Raw genomic sequence first — 25780 nt, 5'->3', positions numbered from 1 at the left:
GGATTCAAAAGTTAAACAAAAGAGTTTTCTATCTGATTCTACAGATAACAAGAAGCCATTAGAGTTGATTAAGTAGGAAAGTCTCAAAATCAGATCTGTGTTTACAAGAAGATTACTTTTTGACAGTAGTATGTAGAGAAAGAGAATAGAACTAAGGCAGATAGACCAATAAGGAGTCTATTGCAACTAAGCATGAGAGTCTGAACTGGTGGTAGCTAGGAGTGGAAAGAAGATCTGGCAAATGAATAGACATACATGTTGGGGGGGAAATGAAGATCTAAGGATAACACCAAGATTGGAGACTAGCAGAGTGGTGCCGCCTTTAACAGAATTTAATGGGTTTTGGATATATTGAGCTGCAGAAGACATTCAGTTTGAAATGTACAGTAGGCAACTGATGATGTGGGACAAATTCAGGGAAGAAATTGGGATTGGATATATCAATCTGCACAGATAAAAGGCATTATTAAGAGAATTACCCAAAGAAAGAGTATGAGGAAAAAGAGAAAAGAGCCAAATATAGAATCCTACGGAACAACAAAAGTTAGGGGTAAAGTTATGAATGAGTCAACAAAAAAAGATTTTGAGGAAAAAAAGCATTCAGGTAAAAAGTGAGCAAAGAGAGAGGAAAGTGTCCAAAAAAAACCCAGAGATTAGAGAGTATTTGGAAGGAGAGGGTAGTTAACAAGGTAAAAGGGGATAGGTTGAGAAAAACAAAAACAGCTAACATTTATTTAGTTTTGCAACGTAATTTACAAATGTTATTCCCTTTGAGTCTTCCAACAATCCTGTTAGATGAGTGCTAGTATTTCCTTATTTTACAGTGAAGAAACTGATACTTAGGGAGATTAGTAAACTTGCCTAGAAATTGTCTAAGGCAGCAATGAACTCAAGTCTTCTTGACTCAAATTTCCAGTGCTCTACTCACTATGTCATTTACCAGTCTTAGGGACTGGAGGGGTTGGGGGAGGAGAAGACCTTCAGATTTGGTAACTAAGAAACCAATCACAACTTTGGAGAAGTGATAGGGCATGAAACTAGATCAGACAGTAAGAAGAAAGTGAGAAGAGACAAAGTGGAAGCAGCAAGCATTTTTCATGATGTCCAACAAGAAAAGGGAAAATATACAGATGAAATATGATGGAAGAGGGAATGGTACAGTCTAATGATTTTTCTTTAACTGGAAGGTCTGGGGTATTTATGAGGCAGCAGAGAAGGAACTAGCTAATAGGAAAAAGCTGAAGATATGAGAAAAAGGGAGGAGAGACAGAAGAGTAAGGGAAGAAAACTAATGATTGCTAAGATAGGAAGGAAAAGGATTCAGTACACAAGGGAGGGGACAGTACTGGTTAGGAGAAGGTGCCCTTCTTTGACAGAGACTGAGACTGCTTAGAGTAAGGGGTTCTGAATTGAAAAGAATGAAAAAGAGAAAGCTATTAAATCATTTTATCATTCAGTCTCAATCTTCTCAGCAAAGAAAGAGGCAATATTCTCAATTGAGAAAGAGTGAGAACAATAGATTTGGAAGGTTCCCTCCCTAAGGAAGGAAAAGAAAATTTGGAAAAGTTTCTCCACAGAGAGCGGGAATCCATTAGGGAGAAATAAAAGGTTGCTTTGCAGCAATTAGGGCCCACATGAGGTTAGATAACAAATTTATAATGAACACACTCAGCAGTTGTGAAACCTCCTCCGTTTTCAGCGGCTCATGAACAGGAGCAGAAGTGAAAGTTGGGTATGATTCAGGGCTCAGTTTTGGCAAGAGAAAAGTAGCACTAGGTTAAGAGGGTCAGGAATTCAAGAGCCAAGGACAAAACAGAGATGAAATGTATAACTATTGGGTTGAGGTCAAAGAGAGAGAAAAGATTAGAGCAGCTTCCAGAGCAGATTAAGAAAGTACTGAAGGGGAGAGGAACTTAAAGGTCTTAAAGAAGACAAAGAGAAGGTTTAGAAGAGGTAAAGCAAGGGGAGAAGTAGAATAATGGGAGATTATGGTTACAGAATGGTTATAGAAAATGAAGAAGCCAAATGCCAGGTTCTAAAGAATATAAACTGTCCTTGTCACAAAAAGCTACTACAATTATGAACCAAGGAAAGAATTATGTATAATTCAGACAAAATGATGTAGGAGTGATGAAACTTGAATTCTTATAGAAACCATTCTAAAATCCACTTTCCAGGTTTCCAATCACCTTTCTGTGTATGAGTATGAATTATCACCAATCCTCAATAAGTAAGTATGGCATCAATTATGGAAAAATTTTTTTGGAATAGCAACAGAAATGTTGGGATTCTTACTGCAGATTGGTTCCCTCATGAGAAAAATAACCAGATTACATATCTTTGAATGGCTTAAAAAGTAAAATGTCACACCTACCACAAAACTTCTGGTAAACAGGCAGAGATATCAGGATGAAAAAGGACACAATACTCTAGACAAACTAGACAACCAATTGTTCCTAAATCTTGAAATTTCTACTCTCACCTCCACAGATGCTTGTGTTCTAAATCTGAAACAGACTATATACTTAATCCCTAATTTAAATTTGTCTATTGAAATCCTTCTCTTTCCTCAAGGCCCAAATCAGGTGGTACCTTTTGCATAAAACCTTCCTATCAGGGGTGGCTAGGTGGCACAGTGGATAGAGCACTGGCCCTGGAGTCAGGAGTACCAAGATCAAATCCAGCCTCAGACACTTAATAATTACCTAGCTGTGTGGCCTTGGGCAAGCCACTTAACCCCATTTGCCTTGCGAAATCCTAAAAACCTTCCTATCAGTTTCAACCAGAAGTGATACTTCCCTCTTTAAACCATTCATGCCACTCTATTTGACATCTCCTATATCTTAAGTTGTATTATAATCTGAATCATAGTTGAATGTGCCTCTTTCTCCCTAATGGGTTGTAAATTTCTTGAGTGAAAAGGACATCATCTTTTATATTGGTATCACAAGTCTTATCTGATGGGACCTTGCACACAAAATTGAAAAAAATGCAGAGAAAGAATATATAATCATTTCCATGCAGAGAAAATAAAAGTGAAAAGTTAAGTTTCTCAATTATTGTCTTGGTATTGTGAAATTAATACAAAGAACGTTCTACCCCTCAGCAAAGAAAACTGCATGTTAGTCACATTTAAACAGACTACTATCAAATAAGTAAAAATAAGAAAGAGAAGGGTTAAACAGAGAGAACTGGCTCTAGGTTCAGAGAAAAAAATATAGCTCTGAACAGTAACGGAAGAAAATATCAATTTGGTGAAGTCTTTATGGCCATAATTACTTGCTCCCTAGACAATTACTGCTCATTTACTATGTCAAGCTATTTGGGATTCAATTAAAGTTGCTTGCAAATAGAATGTCTTCTTATTCTCTATAGATAGCCAACTTAATACTTATTTTTATTTGCTAATTCAAAAAAATTTACTAAGCACTTATATTCAACAGATGGGGAATACAAAAATAAGAAAAAATAAAGAAATTTAAAATACAGGGGAGATAATACATGTCTACAGATATATTTTGTGTATTATCTATAAAATGACAAAATGGTTTACTATAAAACAGAACTGTAATCCTTCCTTAGCTAAAGTCATTGTAGCCATGTCAAGAGATCAACACCCACAAATTCAATTTACTTCATGAATTCAAAGTAATATAGATTTAAGTTTGTTTAATATACTTTCAGAAATAATAGAGAAAAGGAAAAATGGATGAAAACTGTTCAGCTATTGAGTGACTAGTAGTATGTGTAGCTTCTAGTAAGGTTCTGTTCAACTGTTATCTCCAAGCCAAGGCCTTTCTGCACACTTCCAAATTTTAGTAATTCCTCTATTCCCCAAACTACTTATTTACTTTGTATATACTTTGCTTTTCTCCATTAGAATGTAAGATAGTTAGTTGGACAAGCCAAAGGATTTCTTTTTTATTTTTATATTTTAATACCTAGTTCAGTACCTGGCACATTAGTGAGAATTTAATGAATAAAATTTATTGAAGTGAATTGCCACTCCTCATCCAAGACACAAAGAAAAACAGATATATAGATTATCACCAGACTCACACTATCTGCATCCTCCATCCAGGTATGCTTTCTATCTTCTTCTTCAATCCCAATTCCAATGACTGCACGCATAACAGCCTGGCAGGTAGCCACACTCCCAGCTTTATCACACTCCTCAGCATCCTAATTAGAGAGATATGATGTTAACTGAAAATACATCAGTGTTTAACTTTGGGCAAGGTGTTCTCTCCAGGTCAAACATTCTCTCATGGTTCAAAGCAATTTTTCCAAATAAAGGAGCTTTTGAATTATGGCACATTTTTCTACAACTGTTCATCTCTTAATCACAGATGCCATTTTTCATCTCTACAGGTAAACTGAAACCAGCCTCATAAACACACAAGGTAAATTCTTCAGAAATCTGTACTCAAAAAGCTTGAGCAGAGTAGTTATTGTGAAAAAAAACGAAAGGCTAGGTATTGTAGGCATATGACAGATATGTATATATAAAATATCTAGTATATTTATGCCTATGCAACCAGCTGTGCTTCCCTCCTGTTAATAGTATACAAATGCTTCTTACTTATTGTAAGAGTCTTCTCCTGGCGACTAGGTGGTGCAGTGGATAGAGCACCAGTCCTGGAGTCCGGACAACCTGAATTCAAATTCGACCTCAGACGCTTAAAAAAATTAGCTAGCCATGTGAACCTTGGGCAAATCACTTAACTCATTGCCTTGCAAAAAAAACCTTTTCCTCTAAATGTGCTGATTGTTTTTCCCTAATATTAAAGTTTACAATATTTATTATAGTTAATAAAAGCATTTTAAAATATTTAATTCTAACAATGTAAAGATTATCAGACTGCCTTCTGTGGGGTGGTTGGGGGGAAGGAAGGGAGGGTGAGGGAGAAATTGTAAAATTCAAAATCTTACAAAAAATGATAGGTAGAAGCTACTATTGTATATAATTGAAAAAATATGAATTCAAAAAAGAAAAAATAAAATAAAATATTTAAATCTATATTAAAGTCATTTATAAGGTAAATATAAGTCATTACCTGGATCCATTGCTCTCTGTTGATTTCTACACCATTAGCTCTAAGGGATGTGATAGCTCTGTCAATAATTTTCTCCACCATCTGAGTATTTCCATTGGCTTCCTCTAGTTTTGCTGCAGTAATCCAGATGTGCCGATCTGTGGGAATGTTCTCACGTGCTTTGTTTAAGACCTTTCGGGCATTCTCATAGGTCTCCAGTCTTGCCAATGCAAGCCAAAGCTGTAGAGGAAGACACCATAGATAATGAGAAAAAATTACCTCACCAATTTTTTATTATAGTACTCAAGGCAGCAGTGGCCACCTAGATGGTTAACAAACCTGAATGTGTGCCACTAAAAAGGAACAAGGGAATGCTACCACTTACTCAAATTTTTCCTTGAATACAACAAGTTCTCTTGATTTTAAAAATGAATTAATTCTTCTTATGACAACAATTATCACTAAAAGAAACCTCTTAAATTGACTATTAACCTCTTCAGGAGTTTTTCAGGTAACATTTAAAAAATTCAAACAATTCCAGGTCAATTTTCCCAATACTAGACTAAATCAAGTCAATGATATTGATATTTATTAAATCCATTCTGTAAAAAAAAGCCAGGGTCACTCCATCTCACCAAGGCTGAAAATGCAATGTCTACTCATGGACCTGATCCCACTATTGATTGCATAAGAGTTAGATGTACTCCATTTCTGAACTAGGTTTGTTCACCCTTCCTTAAACAACCCGATTCCTCTCCTTTTCCTCACCTCCCCACATTAAACCTGTTCTCCTGGTTTAACCATAATAATGCTAAATTTAGTGCATACACTTCTCAGCAATAACCCAGTGTCGCTCAAAATAATCAAGCTCAGAGATATGCTAGCCTCAACCTCCACAAGATTAAAAAATCACTGCATTAATCAATAAAAGGGAAAAAGCTTTAAAACCTAGAGACCTGACTGGTTTTTGGGACACAGTCTGAGCTAGACTGGGCAAACAGATTCTATTATTTCTATTATGCCTCTTTTCTACTCCCAACTACTAGTCCTGGAGGCATGAACAAAATACTGAACATAAATGGAACAATTTAAAGTCAATGCCCATTTGGATCTGAAATTACAAGGTAGGGGCAGCTAGGTAGCATCGGCCCTGGAGTCAGGAGTACCTGAATTCAAATCCAGCCTCAGACACTTACTAATTACCTAGCTGTATGGCCCTGAGAGAGCCACTTAACCCCATTTGCCCTACCAAAAAAAAAAACTAAAAAAAAAGAAGAAAAAGAAAATACAAGTGACCATTCTTGATCAGGTAAGCAAAAAACTCCATATCTTGCATACTAGGCAAGATACAATGACTTTAATAAATCTTTATTAAGGTTCAGCGCAGAATCTATTTCCAAGATTCAAACTTGCAACCTATGCCTGAAACACAAAATAGTTACCTGGAAATAACTTCAATGACTTACCTCCACACTAGTGGGGCAGCATTCCACAGCTCGACTTAGCATGATTCTAGCATCTTCTGGCTCTTCCAACTCCACAGCTGCCTTCCACAATCGAACAGAGTTTGGAACATGTTCAAGAGCTAGGAGAGATAAAATGAGAAATTAAATCATGGAAAAGGGGATTCAGAGAGGAGATTTATGTGAACTATCAATGCTACTGCCAATATGATAAAGTAGAACCTCCTCTGGGACCACAGTCAAATAATTCCCTTCCTTTTGGGTTTTTATGGAAAATTAAAAAAAAAAAAATACAACCAAGTGTTACAATAGAAAAAGAAATTAGAAATTCTATACCTGCCAAGGTATTCTTATTCAAGTAATTTCAACTGAATTTAACTTTGAAGAATAAAGAAATAAATTCACCATTTGAATTTGCTGAAAAACTCATAAGCATTCTCATCAGTTTTCAACTCTGCTCAAATCAATGAAAGCTACAGAGTCTATTTTAATTCTAACATATATTTTAAATAACAAAGCTAGAGACCATCTGGCATAAATCAAACACCACTACCTGTTCACCACTGAAGATGTTTACATATTTGCTATAGCAAAGTATAACATTCCATTTTATCACATTTCTTCTGAACAAAGTGTGGGTTATTTTTTATTATAGTAAAACAGATCAGTACTGCTGTACTCCTCTATCTGAGAAGTATCTATTTAAGGAATAAAGAATTAATGAACTTAGTAAATGATGATGTAACTTACTGGAAGAATCAAAGCTGGGAAGGGGCTTAGAGACCATCTAGCCCCAATCATTCATTTTATAGAAGGGGGAAGCGGAAGAAGTACTGACAAAGGAGGCAATGTGACCAAAACATTACAGCTAGTTAGCGGCATAATCTAAATTTAGTGAAAAATAATACTAGTCAGGAGAATAGAACCAGATCCTGTCCAACAATTCAATAAACATTCATTAAGTGTATAAAGTTTTTATATTTCCTATTCACTTAGAGACAACATAGATTAGTGGACAGAGTGCTGGATTTAAGAGTCAGGAAGACCTGTGTTCAAATCCCACCTCAAATATTATATGACTGGATAAATCACATAACCTCTCAACCACAAGTTTTTCATATGCAAAATGGTAATGATTATAATAATGCTTATCTCACAGGGTAGGATCAAATGAAATAATAAAAGCGAAGCACTCTAAGTCTTAAAATATTATCTAAATATAAGTCATTATTAATATTAATATATCCATACCTGCAATCTAAGAACTAAAATTAAGGTAGTAAGGCAAAATATAATACTATGGCATGGAAAATATGATTCAGGCCCTCAAGGACAAAGTTCTTTGCATCCGGGGCAGCTAGGTGGCGAAGTGGATAGAGCACTGGCCCTGGAGTCAGGAGTACCTGAGTTCAAATCTGGCCTCAGATGACACTTAATAATTATCTAGCTGTGTGGCCTTGGGCAAGCCACTTAACCCCAATTGCCTTGGAAAAAAACTAAAAAACAAAACAAAACAAAAAGTTCTTTGCATCCCTCTCTGTGCAGATGAGACAAAAAAAAAACAAAAACACTATAGAAAGAACTCTAAGCCCCTTCAGGCATTGGCCTCTCCTAGGACAGCACAAAATCTGTTCCAGAAGAGATTGTAAACCTTCACAGATTCTGAGCCTTGAAATTATACTTGATTCTTCTCTCTTACCTTCACACATTCAATCAATAGTCAAATTTTTTGAATTCTACTTCTACAACATCTCTAACATCTGTCTTCTCTTCTCTTCTCTTCTCTTCTCTTCTCTTCTCTTCTCTTCTCTTCTCTTCTGAGTTCCAGTCCTAATTCAAGCACTCATCACTTCTCAAATAAACTACTGAAACAGGTTCCTAATTGATCTCCTTAATTCAAGTCTCTCCTCTTTAAAATCCACCCTCCATAAAATGGCCAAAATGAATATTCCTAAAACACAGCTTTCATCATCTCACTTCCTTCAAAAATCTTCAACACTATTGCCACTACAATAAAATATAAAATAATATGCTCGGCTTTTAAATCCCTCCATGATTTCACTCCCACCTATCTTTCCAATTCTATTTTACAATATTCTCCTTTGCTAACTTTCCATTTCAAAGTGGCCTCCCAGCTGTTATCCTGTATACAATATTCTACTTCCCACCCAGTGTTGTTGTAGAAGTGGTCCTCAAGTCTAGAATGTATTCCCTCCTCACTTCCATTTAGTAAAAACTAGCTGCCTTCAAAGCAAGGCTGAGATGTTACCTCATACATAATCCTTATCTAGCCAGTAATTAATGCTCCTGCCTCCTCATTGCATGAGATTTGATAAGACTAAAGGTACGGAATGAGACATACTTTCATACGTCAACATACTAATATATTTTGCTTGACTTACCCTAATTTGTTATATGAGAAGTTGTCTATTTAGGGTTGGGGCAATGGATAGAAAGCAATAGTGATACCAAAAAAAGAATAAGAGAACCAATGAAATATTTAAAAATATAAAAGTGAAAAGAAATTCATTAAACCTCTAAAAGAACATGTACATAATTTCTCTTTGCAATTCTTCATCATATATTTAAGTGTTCATGTTTGTTAAGTTTATCTTAAAAAAGAAAATATTGTTGTACATGTTGGATGGCCCTAGGAGAACACAAACTCCTTAAAGACAGGGAATATTTCATTTTGTCACTGTCTCAAAGTACTTAGAACAGTCCCATGCTTTTGAAAGGTGCTTAAATGTTTGTTGTAGTCAATCAAAATCACAAAGAAGTCATGTCACATATACAACAGATATATTCATCTTAACTGATACAGCTTAACATTTACATGCATTATAGATTCTTGTGAAAAGTAGCCACTATTTCAATTCTCTAAGTCAGAGCCCCAAAATGCAGCTCTATTTTAAGCACTCACTCACTGACAGCTTAATAATGACCTAGCTTTCTCAAAAGCAATTTATCACTGAGTTACCCCAAAAAAGTCAGAAGAATGCTGTTTTCAGAAACACTAAAAAGAAAAAAAAAAAAAGAGCATGTTAGGAAAATAAAACATTAAGACCCAAGCATTGAAATGTAAGTGTCATTTTGGTAACTCAATATTCTTCCAATTTCACCATGGGGTTTTCAGCTTAATGTTGTCCAAGCATTCTCTCTACTTAAGAGAAAACAGGCTGTCAACAGACTTGCTTTTGTTGCACAGCTCAGAGCATCCCAAGCTAACAAACAACTATTCAAGACATGCCTTTTGATGACCTTGAAATATAATTATGCTAACAATGCCCCAAAGAGTCTCTACCACCCTACATATGTAAAACTAATCAAAAATGCATTCAGGAAATTTGCTGCTTGAGTTCTCCAGTGAATAATAAAGTATTCACACATACATTAATTGTCCCTCATCACATCTGATGTAGCAGGAGAATCAGTAGAGCTTTTCTAAGTGAATAATGCTAATTGCTAATAGCATGATGTGTTATTCATCAGTAAAATGTTTTGCTAGTTGCAAAGATAAGCAGTCCATTTCTATAACCCAAGACAGATGCTATTCTGCTCATGGCCTCACTGTAATGAGATGCTGGCTCAGAATCCTCCAATGAATAAGTGAGATTACAGTGATGAAACCAGACTTCAGCAAAGAAAGACACACAAAAAACAAGCACAATGCCAAGAACTTAGGAGAGTAGAGATCACACAAAATACAGATTTCTTCTGGCAACCAGAATAGGTCATAAAATTATCAGAAACCACAATGAGTTGATTTTAAAGTCACAGTTGAACTCTCCTGGATGTCAGTTTTTCACTGCACTTTGGCACAAAATGGATAAATATCAATATATGAAACTGAGAGCCAGGTGGTGAAAAATAAGAGATGAAGACTTGGACTTGTATAATAACTCTAATACTCCAACAGAGCTTATCAAGGGAGATTTTCCTCAAATTCTCTTGACATAATGAAAATACTGATGGAGGATTCAGATTATCTATGATCAATTACTCCAAATATTTCTTTGAAGACATCCTTTAAACTATTTATCTGTCTTAATTGCCAATTTGTAATATATTGAAACTCAGGTACACCCAATATGTAAATCTCCATTGCCTTTTGGGTGACATTCAACTTCAATTCTTCAGAAACCATGTTGCTCCTATGATACATCGTAATAGAACAATATCAAAAGTATACTGATATTAAAAAATGGGCTTTGCCATTCCCCAATTGACAAATGGTCTAAGAATGTGCAAGGGGAATTTACAGATGAGGAGAGCAAAGCAATTCATAGTCATATGAAAAACTGCTCTAAATCATTACTTATTAGAGAAATGCAAATTAAAGCTTCTGAGGTACAACCTCATACCTCTCAGACTGACCAATATGACCAGAAAGGATAATGATCATTGTTGGAAGGGTTGTGGGAAATCTAGGACACTATTACATTGTGGGTAGAGCTGTGCACTCATACAACCTTTCTGGAGAAAAATTTGGAACTACGCCCAAAGGGCAACAAAAATGTGCATACCCTTTGATCAGCAATACCACTACTGGGTCTATACCCTGAAGAGATGACGAAAAAGGGTAAAAAATCACCTGTACAAAAATATTCACAGCAGCTCTGTTTGTGTTGGCAAAGAATTGGAAATCAAGTAAATTTCCTTCAACTGGGGAATAGCTTAGCAAACTGTGGTATATGTATGTCATGGAACACTATCGTTCGATTAGAAACCAGGAGGGATGGGAATTCAGGGAAGCCTGGAGGGATTTGCTTGAACTGATGCTGAATGAGATGAGCAGAACCAGAAAAACACTGTACACCCTAACAGCAACATGGGGGCGATGATCAATCTTGATGGACTTGCTCATTTCATCAGTGCAACTATCAGGGACAATTTGGGGCTCTCTGCAATGGAGAATACCATCTGTATCCAGAGAAACAACTGTGGAATTTGAACAAAGACCAAGGACTATTACCTTAAATTTAGGAAAAAAACCTGTTATCTTATTGTCTGATCGTGCTATCTTTTAAACTTTATGTTTCTTCCTTAAGGATGTGATTTCTCTCTCATGTAAAGACTGACAAATTGCCTTCTGTGGGGGGAGGGAAGTAAGATTAGGGGAAAAATTGAAAAACTCAAAAATAAATAAAATCTTTAATTTAAAAAAAAAGATGGGCTTTGGTTTTACTGGAGCACAGCTATATAAATTGTGGTAGATGAAAGGAGTCATCTGAGTTCAAATCCCAACTCAGACATTTACTGTGTGACTCTGAGCAAAATCACTTAACCTCTTTGCACTTCACTTTCCTAATGTGTAATATAAGGAGACTAGATGAATAAATACCAAATTCAGTTCAAGTTCTAAATTTGTGATTCTATGTAATGGAATATTACTATGCAGAAAGAAACAATATATTGAATTCAGAGAGGTATGGGAAGATTTACATGAACTGATAGAATAATAAGCAGAACTAAGACTCAAGCACAATAATGTAAAGAACAAAACAAACAAAAATGAACAGTGTGAAAATATAATGACCATTCTTGGCCCCAAAGAAAAGGTAAGAGAAACAGTAGACTGAGAGAGACTCAAGATTAGAGAAAGATAGAAGAGAAATCTACCTTGCCTTTGCTATACAGTTCACAGCATCCCAAGTTTATAATCGATACCTCAAAGATAATACCACTTTACATAAGTAAAATTTTTGAAAAGGCATTTAGGAAGTTTATTTCTCTAATTCTCCAGTGAACATTAGTATAACAATTAGACATTACACATGCCACTTACCAAATTCATTGAAAAAAATGAATGGGAGAGAGTCAGAGCAGGAGAGTATTTCAGTTCTGGAAGACAGCTAAAGAAAACGTCTGGAGGGGTGGCTAGGTGCATTAGGGACTAGGTTGAAAGGGGCATGTACGCCTCCTAGAGCTGTAACTCATGTTATGGAGGTTGTGCCCTCTTCTTGAGAAGAGCAAATAAATTTCTGATCTTACACAATGGGAAAGGAGAATAAGAAGATAGGAACATGGAACCATTAAGAATGATCAAGAAGAACATTAGTGGATAAGGAGTGATTGGTGATTAGAAGGTTCAAAGTCATTCTTTGATGACATTGCAGTGTTGCAGGTCCTAAGAGGCCTAAGGAATGTCTGCCTAGTCCCAACTGTGTGATCTACAAGTGTCAAATTCACACCCTCAGATGCATAGAGTGAGTCAATGGTCCTGAACGAAATTAAGAGGTACTGGAGGAATATTTAACAAAACAAATAAAAATACAATAAAATATAATGTTAATTTATGGTTTTTCCTACATCAACATGCAGCCCAAAGGAATCCATTTTTCTTTGAATTTGACACTACCAGTCTACAAACATGACAATATTTCCCCCCATGTTTCAAAAATTTTCACTAGATCCTATAATTCCCATTCTTCTCCTATTGTTAAACTTCTTGAAAAAGTCATCTCAAACTTAGTGCCTTTTTCTTTTCCTATCCTCTTAATCTCCTCTAAATAATCTACAATCTATCTTTTGACCTCATCATTACATTGAAACTGCTCTCTCCAAAGTTACCAATGATCTCTCAACTGCCAAATCTACTAAGACTTTTCTCAATCCTCATCCTTTCTAACCTCTGTGGAGTAATTTTGTATACCTCTATAAGCATGTGAGCTATCTTAACGCAGGAAAAACATTAAGATGCATTTTGTTTTCCTGCATCAAATTTTTTTTTATAGACAACAAACAATAAGCTATTGTATACTCCATATATTTGGTCAATCTTCTGATAGCCTTATAATACTGGTCTACTATGGAACATTTCTGTGTATGTCAGTCTGTTCTTTCTAATATCCTTATCAAAAACGCCCCCAATGGATAGGCATATAGATTATTTTTGTAAAATTTTTATACAGCCAGGAAAATGGGAATGGATCAGCAGAATGGGGTTCTTTCAATATGATACTTTTTATAATACTGATAATCTGATATTTTTTCTGTCTTTGGTTATCAAGTTCTTCAAAGAATTTCTCTACTTCATAAGTTCTTCAAAGCAACTATTGGCACTTAAGCTGAAAATTATTTTCCTGGTGGTATCTCTGCAAATACCTATCATAATTCTTATTAAATAGAAGACAACAATTGTCAATTCCTTTGTTTCTACAAAAAAGATCTGTCTATCCCCCCCTTCCATTTAGCTGCAATTTTCTTGTCTTTCAGCAGCAGGTCGATTCAATTATACCAATGGTTATTTGTTTACTCATTAGTTACAGGACAAAAATTTCATATTCAAAGTTGGTAATACTTTGATTAATATTCATGGATGGTCTAAAAATTCATCTGTGTCTTAGCACATTCCTCCCCATTTTCATTCACTTTGACATTTGTTACTACAGAAGGAAAAGGGGGAAGTACAAGACTAAGGGGTATTTTGTATGTTTTTTTGTTTCATAGATTTTTTTTTTTAGGTTTTTCTGTAAGGCAAACGGGGTTAAGTGGCTTGCCCAAGGCCACACAGCTAGGTAATTACTAAGTGTCTGAGACCGGATTTGAACCCAGGTACTCCTGACTCCAGGGCCGGTGCTTTATGCACTACGCCACCTAGCCGTCCCATTCACAGATGGAAAACTAGCAGTGATGAGTTATTTATGAGAGTAAAGACTAAAATAATTGTAAGAAAAAAAATACCAAGATCCAAATAATACAATTACCTTTAAAAACTCCAAAGTTTTCTTTTTAAAAGACAGAAATTGTCCTTCAGCAAGAGACTAACTGTTCAAAGGTCTCACCTTTCCTAAGAACACGCTTCTTTGCTCGGATGTCTGTTTCTAGCTCTGCTGCTCTGATATAAATCCGGACAGACTGTGGAAGGTGACGAACAGCTTGCGCAACCACAGCCTTGGCTGTATCACCAGGCTGAAGACGGGCTGCTTCCAGCCATACATCTTCACTCTGTGGAGCAAAGATAATAGGGGTAAATAGAATTCCACACAAGAATTTGTTTCTATATGAGTTTGATACCACCGGCCTAGAACATTGAGGTTAAGTGACTTGCCAAGATCACACAATCAATATGTGTCAGAACAAGAACCCGGATTTTCCTGGCTTTTAAGATCAATTTCCTTTCATGCTGCCTCTATGCAAATATTTAAAAGAAAATTAAAAGGCTAGAAGACATCACTGTGTTACATAAGGTGATTTGATATAATTGCAAAATGAGTAAAATACTTACAATTGAAGTAATTTAATCTATCATCCCAAAAAGTGACTTCTCAACAGTAATGACTGTTAATACAGTATGGTTCTGATGTCCATCTTCTCTTAAGATCACAATGTTCTTTTTTTTGACTTTTTAAAATATTTTATTTATTTTTCCAACTATAAGCAACAATAGGTTTTGAGTTTTACATTTTTGTCCCCTCCTCCCTTCCTTCCCTCTCCCCTTGAGAGAAAGCAATAACTATGTTAAATATAGATCTGTATTAACCATGTTGTGAAAGGAGAATCAAATTCAAATTTTAAAAACCTAATACATAGGACAACTTTTACAAATTTGGTCTGCATTTGAACTCTACAGATTCTTCTCTGGACGTGGACAGTATCAGGAGACTTTTAGAACTGTCTTTGATTATTGTACTGCTGAAATGGACAAGTCTATCAAAGTGGATCATCACCAATATAGCTTCTACTGGTTCTGCTCACATCACCCTTAGTGGTCTGAGTTCCGTGATAATCTTATCCCTCATGATTCCCTTTATTTTTTTTAATTTTCTAGTTTTAGGTTTTTGCAAGGCAGTGGGGTTAGGTGACTTGCCCAAAGCCACACAGCTGGGTAATTATTAAGGGTGTGAGGTCACATTTGAACTCAGGTCCTCCTGACTCCAGGGCCCCACCTAGTCACCCCTCCCCCATGATTCCTTAGGAATATCTTGGGGTACTTTTGTGAGCCTTACTCTCTACTCTTAAAAAGGAATTTGTCTCCTTTATTGTTTAGTGCAGCTATGGACCATTAGGTTCCTAGTACAGACTGGTTTTATTTATTGATAAGACTGTCATCTGACCACTCCCACACTTACAGCAGGGCCCCAGGCAGTTCAGTAACTAGGTTTCTCTTTGAAAAGGCAGAGAAGGTCAAGTTAAGAATGGGAGGGTGGGGCCTGGCCTGAGTCTCCTTAGTGGGTGGGCTAGGAGCCCGGGAGCAGATGAGGCCCAGGCTGACTGCCTGGCCTCCTCCCCACAGGTCCCAGCCACCATGGGATGGCTGGGCCTGGCCATCCTCCTCCTGGCGCAGGTCAGCCTCCTGATCTACCTGTGTGGGCGCCAGGGTACCCTGTTACCCTCCCTCTGGTGGCAGCCAGGGTCCCACGCACATGCTAATCCTGTCCTCCTGGGGCTCAAGCCCCTCCTTCATGGGCCAGCTCTTCAGCCAGCACCAGGACATCTTCCAGATGATGAAGCTGGCCTGGCACATGTGGGTGGTCCTGCCCTCTGGCAGCACTGCGCAGATACAGATGGCCATGCACAACCTGGTGCACAGCATCTTCCTCTGCGACATGACTGTCTTCATTGCCTACCTGCCCTGGTACCTGAGCTTGTTGGGCCTCTTCCAGTGGGTGGCCAGCCATACCCTGTGCTCCACACCAACCTGCCTGACCTTCCACATGAACGACATCAGCAGCGAGGCAGCCTGCAGGCAGTGCTACGGCAGGCAACTCTTGGGCGCAACCCAGGCCTGCTGCGCCCACAGCCATGTGGTGCTCAAGGAGTTATGCTTCTTCAACATACAAGTCCTCTACCCAGTGCTGATCAACCTGGACCTCAACCTGCGCATCATCTACCTGGTGCCGACCTGCAGGCCGTGCTGCAGTTCCGGGAGCCCACAGCCAAGCGGCTGGCACACAACAATCATCATGCTGGGCACCAATGGCAGCTGGGTGGAGGTTGACCACAGGCAGGAAGTGTGCTGCAGCCAGGAGCACATCACCAAGGTGGCCCTGGCAAGCCACCGGCCTTCCTGCAAGACCCCTACTGCCTGGTGCGCTTCAAGGACGTGGTGCAGCCCTGCAGGCCAAGATCTGGCCCTGTATGACTTCGTGGGGCTGCGCCACCCCACAGCTGGAGGCCTGGGTCCATAACATCACCCATGGTCTGGGCCCCAGCCTGCTCAAAGAGGCCTTCCAACCACCTCGTATAAAGCCCTCAATGTCTCCCAGGCCTGGCGCCAGGCACTCCCCTTCCCCAAGATCCGCTGCATACAGGAGATGTCAGGATCACAATGTTCTAAGAGAAATTCAACTGTACAAATTTCATATGATTTATGTACAAAAGGTCTTTGCTAGTATTTTGAAATAAAGCTAATAATCATGTTAACTTTCTGTGTTAGAATGAAGAAGGTACCCTCTATCAATTGTCTCCAAAATAGGAGGTAGGGTCCCCTAAGGGGATATGACTTTACCCCATGAGTATGGGAGCAATCAGTCATAGATTGAAAAGTCCCACCCTAGAAAAAATACATCTACTCCCCATTCAGTGCAAGTTTGCAACCTCTTCCACTTCTGAACCTGGTGTTAAGCCTTAAGAGCAGTTAAAGCTTAAATTAACTGCAACTCAGTGGAGCTCTGTGCAACTCCAAAAGCCACTGGAAAAATTCCACCCTTATAACTGCCCTCCAGTTCATCCTGTGGCTGTAGCAGGTATTCCCAGAGGGTGAGTGCGGGTGAGTGCCATACTTAGAAGTAATAGAGCTTGGTCTTCCCTCTTTTTATTTTGAAATGGAAAGTGAGTCATAGTGTTGGACAAATTCAGATTTGTGATTTGATTCATAAATTTCATTGCATTATCATTACTCTCAAATCTACTCCTCTTCCAAATTTCCCCACTAAGGGTAGCACCATTCTTCCAATCACCCAGGTTTTACAACCTTATTTTCATCTGTGACTTCTCTCTCACTCCATATTCATGTATACAATCAATCAGATTGTTGATTCCACCTCCACATCTTCCCCGTTTTTCTCCACGTCTCCTCATCTCTACTATGATAGTCTTCTATTTGGTCTCTTTGTCTTAAGTCTCTACCCATTCCAATATATCCTCTACATAGCTGCCAAAGTGATTTTCATAGAAGACTGGTCTAACTATGGCAATCCCCTACTTACTTAATAAACTCTTGTGATGTTTCATAACCTCTAGAATTAAATGCAATTTCATCATCACTTTCAAGGACTCAGGGCTCCAGGACATTTCTTGGCTATTTCCTCACTATGATCCTGTGTGAATACCCTCCTCTCATCTTATCCCTCTAATAACCTTCCTCACACTCTCTCTCTCCCCCATCTCAGCCAGCTTTCCAACATGATTTGATGAGTATTCTTTACTCATTAAAACCTAAGCTTCTCTAGGAAAGAGACTGTCTCACTTATTTCTAATTGCCTTCCCAGCACTTAGAATTATAATTGGCACATAATAATCAAGTAAATGTTTACCTATTTTTATATCATTCTTCTTAAATTTACATTTTTGTATATAAAGTTACTAGTATATATTAGAACACATATAGAACTTATAAATAGACATATATGGATGGTGAATGCAAACAAAAAACTTTAAAAATTATTGGTCTATATAATACTCAGAACCCTGGGACACAATTTGATCTTCACTGAATTCAATGAATAAAAGGATGCCTTTATACTGGAGTTTTAATGTTTTTAAAAAACACAATCAAGGTTTTTGGCACTCTATTTCTTCCAAAAAATGTGCAGGCAACATTTTCTTAAGATACTGGAGTGTTATTTTTATAAAAGATAGTGGCATTATATTTTTCCTAGGCTAAATTATTTTTCAGTTCACTAGATCCCACAGTAAATCGTTTACTATCTACTAAGATGAAAAGAAAGTAATGGTGACATTACCTTCAATGCATATAGGCAAGAAGGAAAAACTTTTTCTTCTCTCTGAAAGTCATTGTCCTGCCATCCACATCCAAAGAAAAAACAATGGAGTCTGAATGCGGGGCAAAGCAGACTATATTCGTTTTTTTAAAACTTCTTTTATATTTTTTCCTTTCTTTCTCATAGTTTCTTCTTCTTTCCCCTTAGTTCTAATTCCTCTTTCACAACATTAGTATAGAAATATGTTAAACACAATTGTACATGTTTAACTTTTACCTGATTGTTCACCTCTATGAGAAGGGAGGATGGAAGAAAAATTAGGAATTCATAAATGTGCAAATGGATGAATGTTGAGAACTACTTTTACATGTAACTGGAAAAATAATTTCAATCAAAAAAATAAATAAAAGTCACTGTCCAATATGAGTATCTTACAGGCACATTACATGGATTCTTAGAATCACAAATTACACTGAGAAAAGTCACTATTTTCAACAAATTTACCATTATCAAATAAGAAGAAAAAAGGTACCCCCAAATGTCTTACCTTGGGACACATTTCTGTTCCTTTCATAATGAGGTTTCTAGCTACTTGTAGTTTTCCCGTGACTTCTTCCAAACGGGCTGAAGCAATCCATGCTGGAGGATGATGGGGATTTGTCTCTCTCACAGACTTTAGAAGTAAACGGGCTTTTTTAATATCACTAGGAAGAAAGGAAAATTCACATTGCTAAACTTTTCAAGCAGTCATAATCAATAATCATAAATGCATACAGGAGTGACCCAGTTCCATACAATTACAAAAAAGCCTTGTATCGCAATTAAAAACATTAATAAACCTATACAAATTATCATATCAACAAATCTAAAATTATTTGCTGGCTATGAACGGAGTAATAGAACACAACCAAATAGGTTTGAGACAAATATGGGGTTTTAAATATTTAGGGGCAAAAAATACATTTGTAAATTCAGTGGTTACAAGGAATTCTCAAGTGCAGAAACATTCAATGCAGTTTGGCAACTTCAGGGTTGCCTAAAGAGAATCATCAAACTCAAGCCCAAATCAGATTAAAATGTAATTGAAAAATGTTTTTGGAAAAAAAGTAAAAAAAACTTAGATTACCTCACTGAAGGGAGGAAGGTTAAAAAATGTGGAACTTAAGCTTACAAAAAGATGAATGTTGAAAATTATCTTTGCATACAATTGAAAAAATTACAAATAAAAATACAACATGATGTTAATTTGTGGTTTTGAAGTTAATATGTGCATTTTCCCCCCTTATACAAGGATTTGTTTCTGAGTTTGATTCCATTGGCCTAGAGGACTGAGGTTAAATGACTTGACAAGACCACAGTCAGTATACGTCAGGACTTGAACCCAGCTTTTCCCTGGCTTTGAGGTCAGTTCCCTTTTGTCCTACCTCTATGAAAATATTTAACAGCAAACAAAAATCTAGAAGGTATCATTATGTTCCAATGGCAATCTGATACTATTGCAAAAAGAATGAAATATTTACAATTAAAGTAATTTAACATATTATCCCAAACATAGCATTCCCCTAAAAAACCTACTTGATATCTCCTCCATGTGTAGGAATCATGGAATTCAAATCTGTGAGATAACCCTTGGGATCCACCACAGTCTGCCCACTCACAGAATCAGACACCTATAAAATGTAAGTTTGAGACAAAACTGAAAATCATTCTGATAACAACCAAAAATTCTACTTATAATGGACTCCTAGAGGGGAAAACTATCCCAAATCCTGATGATTAGTTGTGCGAAAATCCGAAGAGAGAATATACAACTTCAGCTCAAAGAAAAATTAATAATAAAAATTGTCATTAACACTGAAGTGGGGAGTACTATTTATATAAAAACCCTAGAATGTTCTATATTCTAACATTATACCTGGCTCAATCGCATATCCATCAAAGTGTTTCTGGCTTGACCAATCTTCCTCATGTCCAATTCACCTGTTCCAGGTGTCATTAGTCCAGGTGTCATTCCACCTGGATATGGAGTATTCAATCCTCCTGGATAGGGTGTATTAAGGCCTCCAAATTGCTAAAAGAAAAAGAATGAAGATTTGTGGATAGAAGAAGTACCTTATTTTGTGAAGTCTTTCAGGTTAGTCATGTAAGTTTATATAACCACTGTATTTGTTTATCCCCAGAATAATTAACTTACGATTTTTCCAAAATATCAAACACCCCAAATTATTCTCTTAGATGTGAAAAAAAGAAAAGTTCTTTATTCATATGAAATCTTACAGTTTGTCGAGGATCCACTGAAGTGTGGTTTTCTCCTGTCTGTAAATGTTTAGCAAAGAAACTGTCAGGAACAGGAGTAAGTTTCTCATGTCGTGGATTCCGTTGGCGTTTATTTCTAGCATCACCAACTTCAGGAATACTTAACCACTCTTCTTCTGTGACTTCTGCCAACTTTCTCTGGGAAAAGAGAATTAGTCACTTAAGTTAATTTCAATTTTTCAAGCATTTCTGCCTTCATTAGGGCAGGTGCTTTCTTTCTATCAATGCAGATCACAATTTCTCCTTCAGTTTTCAAAAGTTGAAAAAATTCGTCAATCCTGTGGACAATCTGATGATATTAATTCGGGTAATCAGGCAACTGATATATATGGTCCATTAAAAACCTATTCTACAAGCCTTTCCATCTTCACAGGACTTCCCCAGTCTGTGCTTCATTGGCACAGCATCCATCTAAGAACTAATGTAACACACTAATGTGTTGCACACATCAATCCACACAATGATGGAAGAATTTAGTGGAATTAATTAACACTAAGTTATAAAAGTCCATATTCAAAACTAAAATTCACAGCATCTAAATTCTTATGCCCTTAATTAGAAAAGACTTTAAGATTAGAGTAGTTTGGTGTTTAGAAAAGGATTTAAATTTCTTTGCTGTTGCATTTGGCTACAATTTTTTTTCAGTTATCCACCAGCAAGTATTCTTTGTGTTTTTGTTTTAACTTTCATTTCTTAAAATTTTGAGTTCCAAATCTTCTCCGTCCCTCCAGGTTGTCTCCCACACATTAAGAAGGCAAGCAAAATATCAATTATAGACATGAAGACATACAAAACATATTCATATTAGCCATGTTTTAAAATAAACAAAAAATTAAGAAAAAAATGAAAAAAGTATGCTTTAATTTGCATTCAGAATTTACAAAGATTTCCTTTTTTATTTATTTTATTTTATAATTTTTAGGTTTTTTTATTTTTTGGAAGGCAAATGGGGTTAAGTGGCTTGCCCAAGGCCACACAGCTAGGTTATTATTAAGTGACTGAGGCCAGATTTGAACCCAGGTACTCCTGACTCCAAGGCCAGTGCTCTATCCACTGTGCCACCTATTCGCCCCTAGATTTCCTTTTTTAAAGCAGGAAAACCCCCACCTACTCATTAGTCTGAATAAATTAAACAATAACTGATAGTCACACTAGTCCTCTGCCAAAATTAATTAAACAGAATGGTTCTCTTGAATGCTATCTTAAAAGCACTAGAACTGGCTTGCTTACTTTCAGATCTGAAAACTGCTGCTGAATTTTAGGACGCTCCATACGGTATTTTTCAATTTCTTCTTTCTCCCTCTGTTCCCTAGAAAAGGAAACATTAAAAAAAAAAAAAATTGAGTCTCCATTCTGCAAGGCTACCTGAGCTTTAACAACACTTTCAAACATATGTCCACATAGGAACAATTTCTTGGGTCCTGCATCTAATTCAAATGATGAATGTTTTATAGTAACAAATCATTCACAGATGCAACTATTTAATTATCTTTGCTAATGGAGTGATACATTACAATAATGCAAAAATTAACACATTAGACTCTTGGAACCTACCTACTAGAATCCTAGGATGCTAGCACATTAATTTATTTGCAATTCTGCATTTTTCCATTAGCAAAAAAAATAAAAAGTTTATTATATCGATAATTGATGTTTGCTATACTAGTTTATATTTAACAAAAGAAATTATCAAGAACAAGGGTAAGCTTCTGGAACATGTTTTCTTATTGACCATTGAAGATAGGTAAAGCTGATGCTCTAGAAATTCATAATACTTCAAACAATTAAATGATACTATGAAGATTCAGTTCAGGAGGAGCTGAATGTTCTCCACCTTCTCTAACCTTTTCTAATCAACACTTTCCCCTCTCCAAGATATTGCTTCTCAAATCATACTAAATGTGTATAACAGTTGCACTGACTCACTTTTAAAAATTTGCAATATATCTAGTTTTTTATCCTTTCTAAGGAAAAGTTATTATGAAAAAACTTTTCATAGTAGCAGAAACTCGCTCAGTATACAGTATAAACTTACACACTGCCTTGAAAAATAAGAACAAAAAATATGACATTTAACCAAGAAGTTAATCAGGAAACTCTAATAAGAACAAAGGGGTTTTTTTTTAAAGCTTAAAGATGGCTTTGTGACCTTTAGCAAGTCACTTAACTTCTCTGTATACAAAGGCCACTAAGATCATAATTAGTGTTGGAATTTCATCAATTGATAAATGAAATACCAATGAAATCAAATTTCTAATTAGAAGAGAAAATGGGGTTTGAATAAGCTAGAAAATCTCTACAAGTACTTGCTTTGGCAGCACATATATTAAAATTGGAATGATACAGAGAAGATTAGCATGGCCCCTGTGCAAGGATGATATGCAAATTTGTGAAGCATAGAAAACCTCTATAAGTGAAGAGTTAATTTTAAATTTGAAAAATTGTGCAATGAAAAATCCTTACTTTATATTTCAAAATCAGTTTTTTCTCCTCAATAATTTTACTTTCTTAGCAAAGTCTTCAATGAAGAAATAGATGGAATGTTTTTCAAATCTTCAAATCATACAGGAGAAATAACTGACAGAGAATTATCTTGACAAAAAGGTCAAAAGGATGGGAAATTTTTAATGAGATGAAATTTAATGACAAAGGCAAAAATCAAACATCTGAACTAAAAAAATAACTGCATAAAGTATAAAATGGAATATTCAAAAGTAATTCATGATTAAAAAGTAATTCACATGAAAAAGAAATGACTTAGTGAACAGCAGGTTTAGTGTGATAGGTAGTCAAAAAAATCCTATTCAATCTTAGGCTATAATAATAGAGATATATTATCAAGAATGAGGAAGTGACAGTATCATATTGTATTCCCCTTCATTTCAGACTATACCTAGAATATAAAGTCCAATTTTGAACACAACACCTTCAAAATGGAAAGTGATGAGCTAAATGGAATCCAGGGAACAAACAACCAGAGATACTGTTGGATTCACTTCATAGAATCCCTCTCTTCAAGACACAACTGAAACACAATCTTGTGCATGAAGGATTTCCTGATTCTCCCAACTGCTAATGTCTTCCTTCCCAAACTATTTCCTATTTAAATACTAGATAGACAGATAGATAGATGGATGTGTATGTATGTATGTGTGTATGTAATTTGCTTTACTTTTTGCCTATACATGTTTTTATATGTGCTTTTATCCCCCATTAGGACTACATGCTCTTTGTGAATAGGGGCTGCTTCATTCTTTGTACTTATATCCTCAGCATCTGGCATAGTATATAGTATATAACAGACATTTAATAAATACTTGCTGATAGAGGTGTATCAAAAATGGCTCATGAAAAGACTGGTTGACAGAAATGTTAATATTTAACATTTACCTGATAGAAAAAGAAGACAACACAAAAAGCCTAGCTACCCCAAAGAAAATTCCCAACAAAAATTTAAAAGGGAATTAGATGAAGCAATGATCAATAAAACAGAAAATAAACATTAAGTTCCTCTATCCAATCCAGGACTGCACAAAAAGGCAGCCAGCAACCTTTGAGTACTCTAAGCAAGCACAGGTCAAAAGGTCCTTATTTCCAAGCCAATCCCCAAGAAGAAGGTCTGACATTGGCACAATCTCAGCCCAGAGCTGCTGGAACTAAAACATGAGGAAAAGACAGCTCTGAGAAAGTCATCGTATATGGAGACTGAGACAACTTAAAGAGTCATCCAAATAGACTAAAGCCAGCAGGCTCCCATGAAGGAACAATACAGGGAAATAAGAAAAGTTGCATTGTTTAGAGAAACAGAGAACTGGCAGCAAGTGGATTCAATGGACTGAGTCTGACTGGAAAAAAGGATGAACTAGGAAAGAAACAAGAACTTGCAGGCAATTGGCACTATCTCCCTTATTTGGTGGTTGTATCAGGGAAATTGAGGAGATGGAAACGAAGGAGTACCTTGAGGTCATCTGGTAGGGGGCTATTACATCCTTAGCAGAAGACAGAATCAACTTCAGAGAGACTAGAAGGTTAAGGAAGTGAAAACAAAGACTACTACTAAAGCTAAACCATGAGGAGACTAAAGTAGAAGGTAAGACCTTATCTCAGACCCAAACCAACCAATCTATTCCAGGTCAGGGCTCAAGAAGGCAGTGAATAGGACCTAGAAATACCATCTCATCCAGAACTTTGGGTAGCGCAGGAGAAGCAGGATCTTCTAAAGTGGGGATAGGGAACACCAGGGGGCCTTTTAAGACCCTTGAAATAATTTTGTCTGGTGTTGCCATAGCAATGCAGCGCAGGACTCAAAATTCAATAAAGTTAGGTGCTTTTTAGTGGTGAATTAATTGTTTCACCAAATATAGCAGGTTAATTTTTAATTGATAATTTTGTACGATCCATGAATGATGTTCTAACTGTTCAAATGGCCCTTGGCAGAAAAAAGGTTACTCAACCCTGCTCTAGACCAAAGCAGGCAGGACCTAGCATAAAATACAAATTCAGAAACTGAGGTTAAAAATATGAGTAAACAGAAGGTAGCTAAGTGGTACAGTGGATAGAGTACCAACCCTAGAGTCAGGAGGACCTGAGTTCAAATCCAGTCTGAGACATTTAATAATTACCTAGCTGTATGTAGCAAGTCACTTAACCCCATTGCCTTGCAAAAATAAAAAAAAATAGTAAACAGAATTAAGAGAAACACAAGAGGTAAATACAGAAGAAAATAACTTCATAATAAACATAAGTAGAAATTCAAAAAGAAAAATAAATTTAGTCAGAACTCTAAGAGCTAAAGAGATGAACCAAGGGGAAAAAATAAAAACTTAATACTTAACTGGGGCAAGGGGAAAATAAAAACAGTGAATAATTTTAGTCTTCAAATATTTAAAAGATTTTTATATGGAAAAAGTTTTAAAATTATATAAAATATAAGACAAAGAGTTAAAGTTATAGTGAAATAAATTTTCAATCTCTATTAAGGCAATCCAAAAAATGAAATGGGCATGTGAGTGTAAGTGTCCCATCACTACAGATCTTCAAGAAAAAGCTGTACATTTGCTCTGGAAACTAAAGAGGG

The 25780-nt window shown here is 36.4% G+C and overlaps 1 protein-coding gene, 1 non-coding gene and 1 pseudogene across 3 annotated transcripts in view; 2 read left to right on the top strand and 1 right to left on the bottom strand.

Moving 5' to 3' along the window:
* PRPF6 (pre-mRNA processing factor 6) overlaps positions 1-25780 on the bottom strand; it is a 75367-nt gene that overhangs the window by 38744 nt on the left and 10843 nt on the right. For both annotated transcript variants that reach the window (XM_074210524.1, XM_074210525.1), the window contains 9 exons: positions 21934-22012; positions 20665-20841; positions 20303-20458; positions 19963-20057; positions 18935-19091; positions 14287-14449; positions 6503-6621; positions 5058-5276; positions 4060-4182 (listed from right to left, as the gene is read on the bottom strand). In XM_074210524.1, coding sequence (XP_074066625.1) covers positions 4060-4182; positions 5058-5276; positions 6503-6621; positions 14287-14449; positions 18935-19091; positions 19963-20057; positions 20303-20458; positions 20665-20841; positions 21934-22012 — 1288 coding nt within the window. The remainder of the gene's footprint in view (positions 1-4059; positions 4183-5057; positions 5277-6502; positions 6622-14286; positions 14450-18934; positions 19092-19962; positions 20058-20302; positions 20459-20664; positions 20842-21933; positions 22013-25780) is intronic.
* Positions 15868-17230, top strand: LOC141504986 (carbohydrate sulfotransferase 6-like; annotated as a pseudogene).
* Positions 23006-23112, top strand: LOC141510406 (U6 spliceosomal RNA). The gene has a single exon (XR_012474900.1). It is a non-coding gene; the product is annotated as a U6 spliceosomal RNA (small nuclear RNA).

The sequence above is a fragment of the Macrotis lagotis genome, chromosome 1 (genome assembly GCF_037893015.1).
Source record: "Macrotis lagotis isolate mMagLag1 chromosome 1, bilby.v1.9.chrom.fasta, whole genome shotgun sequence".
In the NCBI taxonomy this organism is placed as follows: domain Eukaryota; kingdom Metazoa; phylum Chordata; class Mammalia; order Peramelemorphia; family Peramelidae; genus Macrotis; species Macrotis lagotis.
Note: the sequence above shows the minus strand (reverse complement) of the source record. Positions and strands in the feature narration are given on the sequence as shown.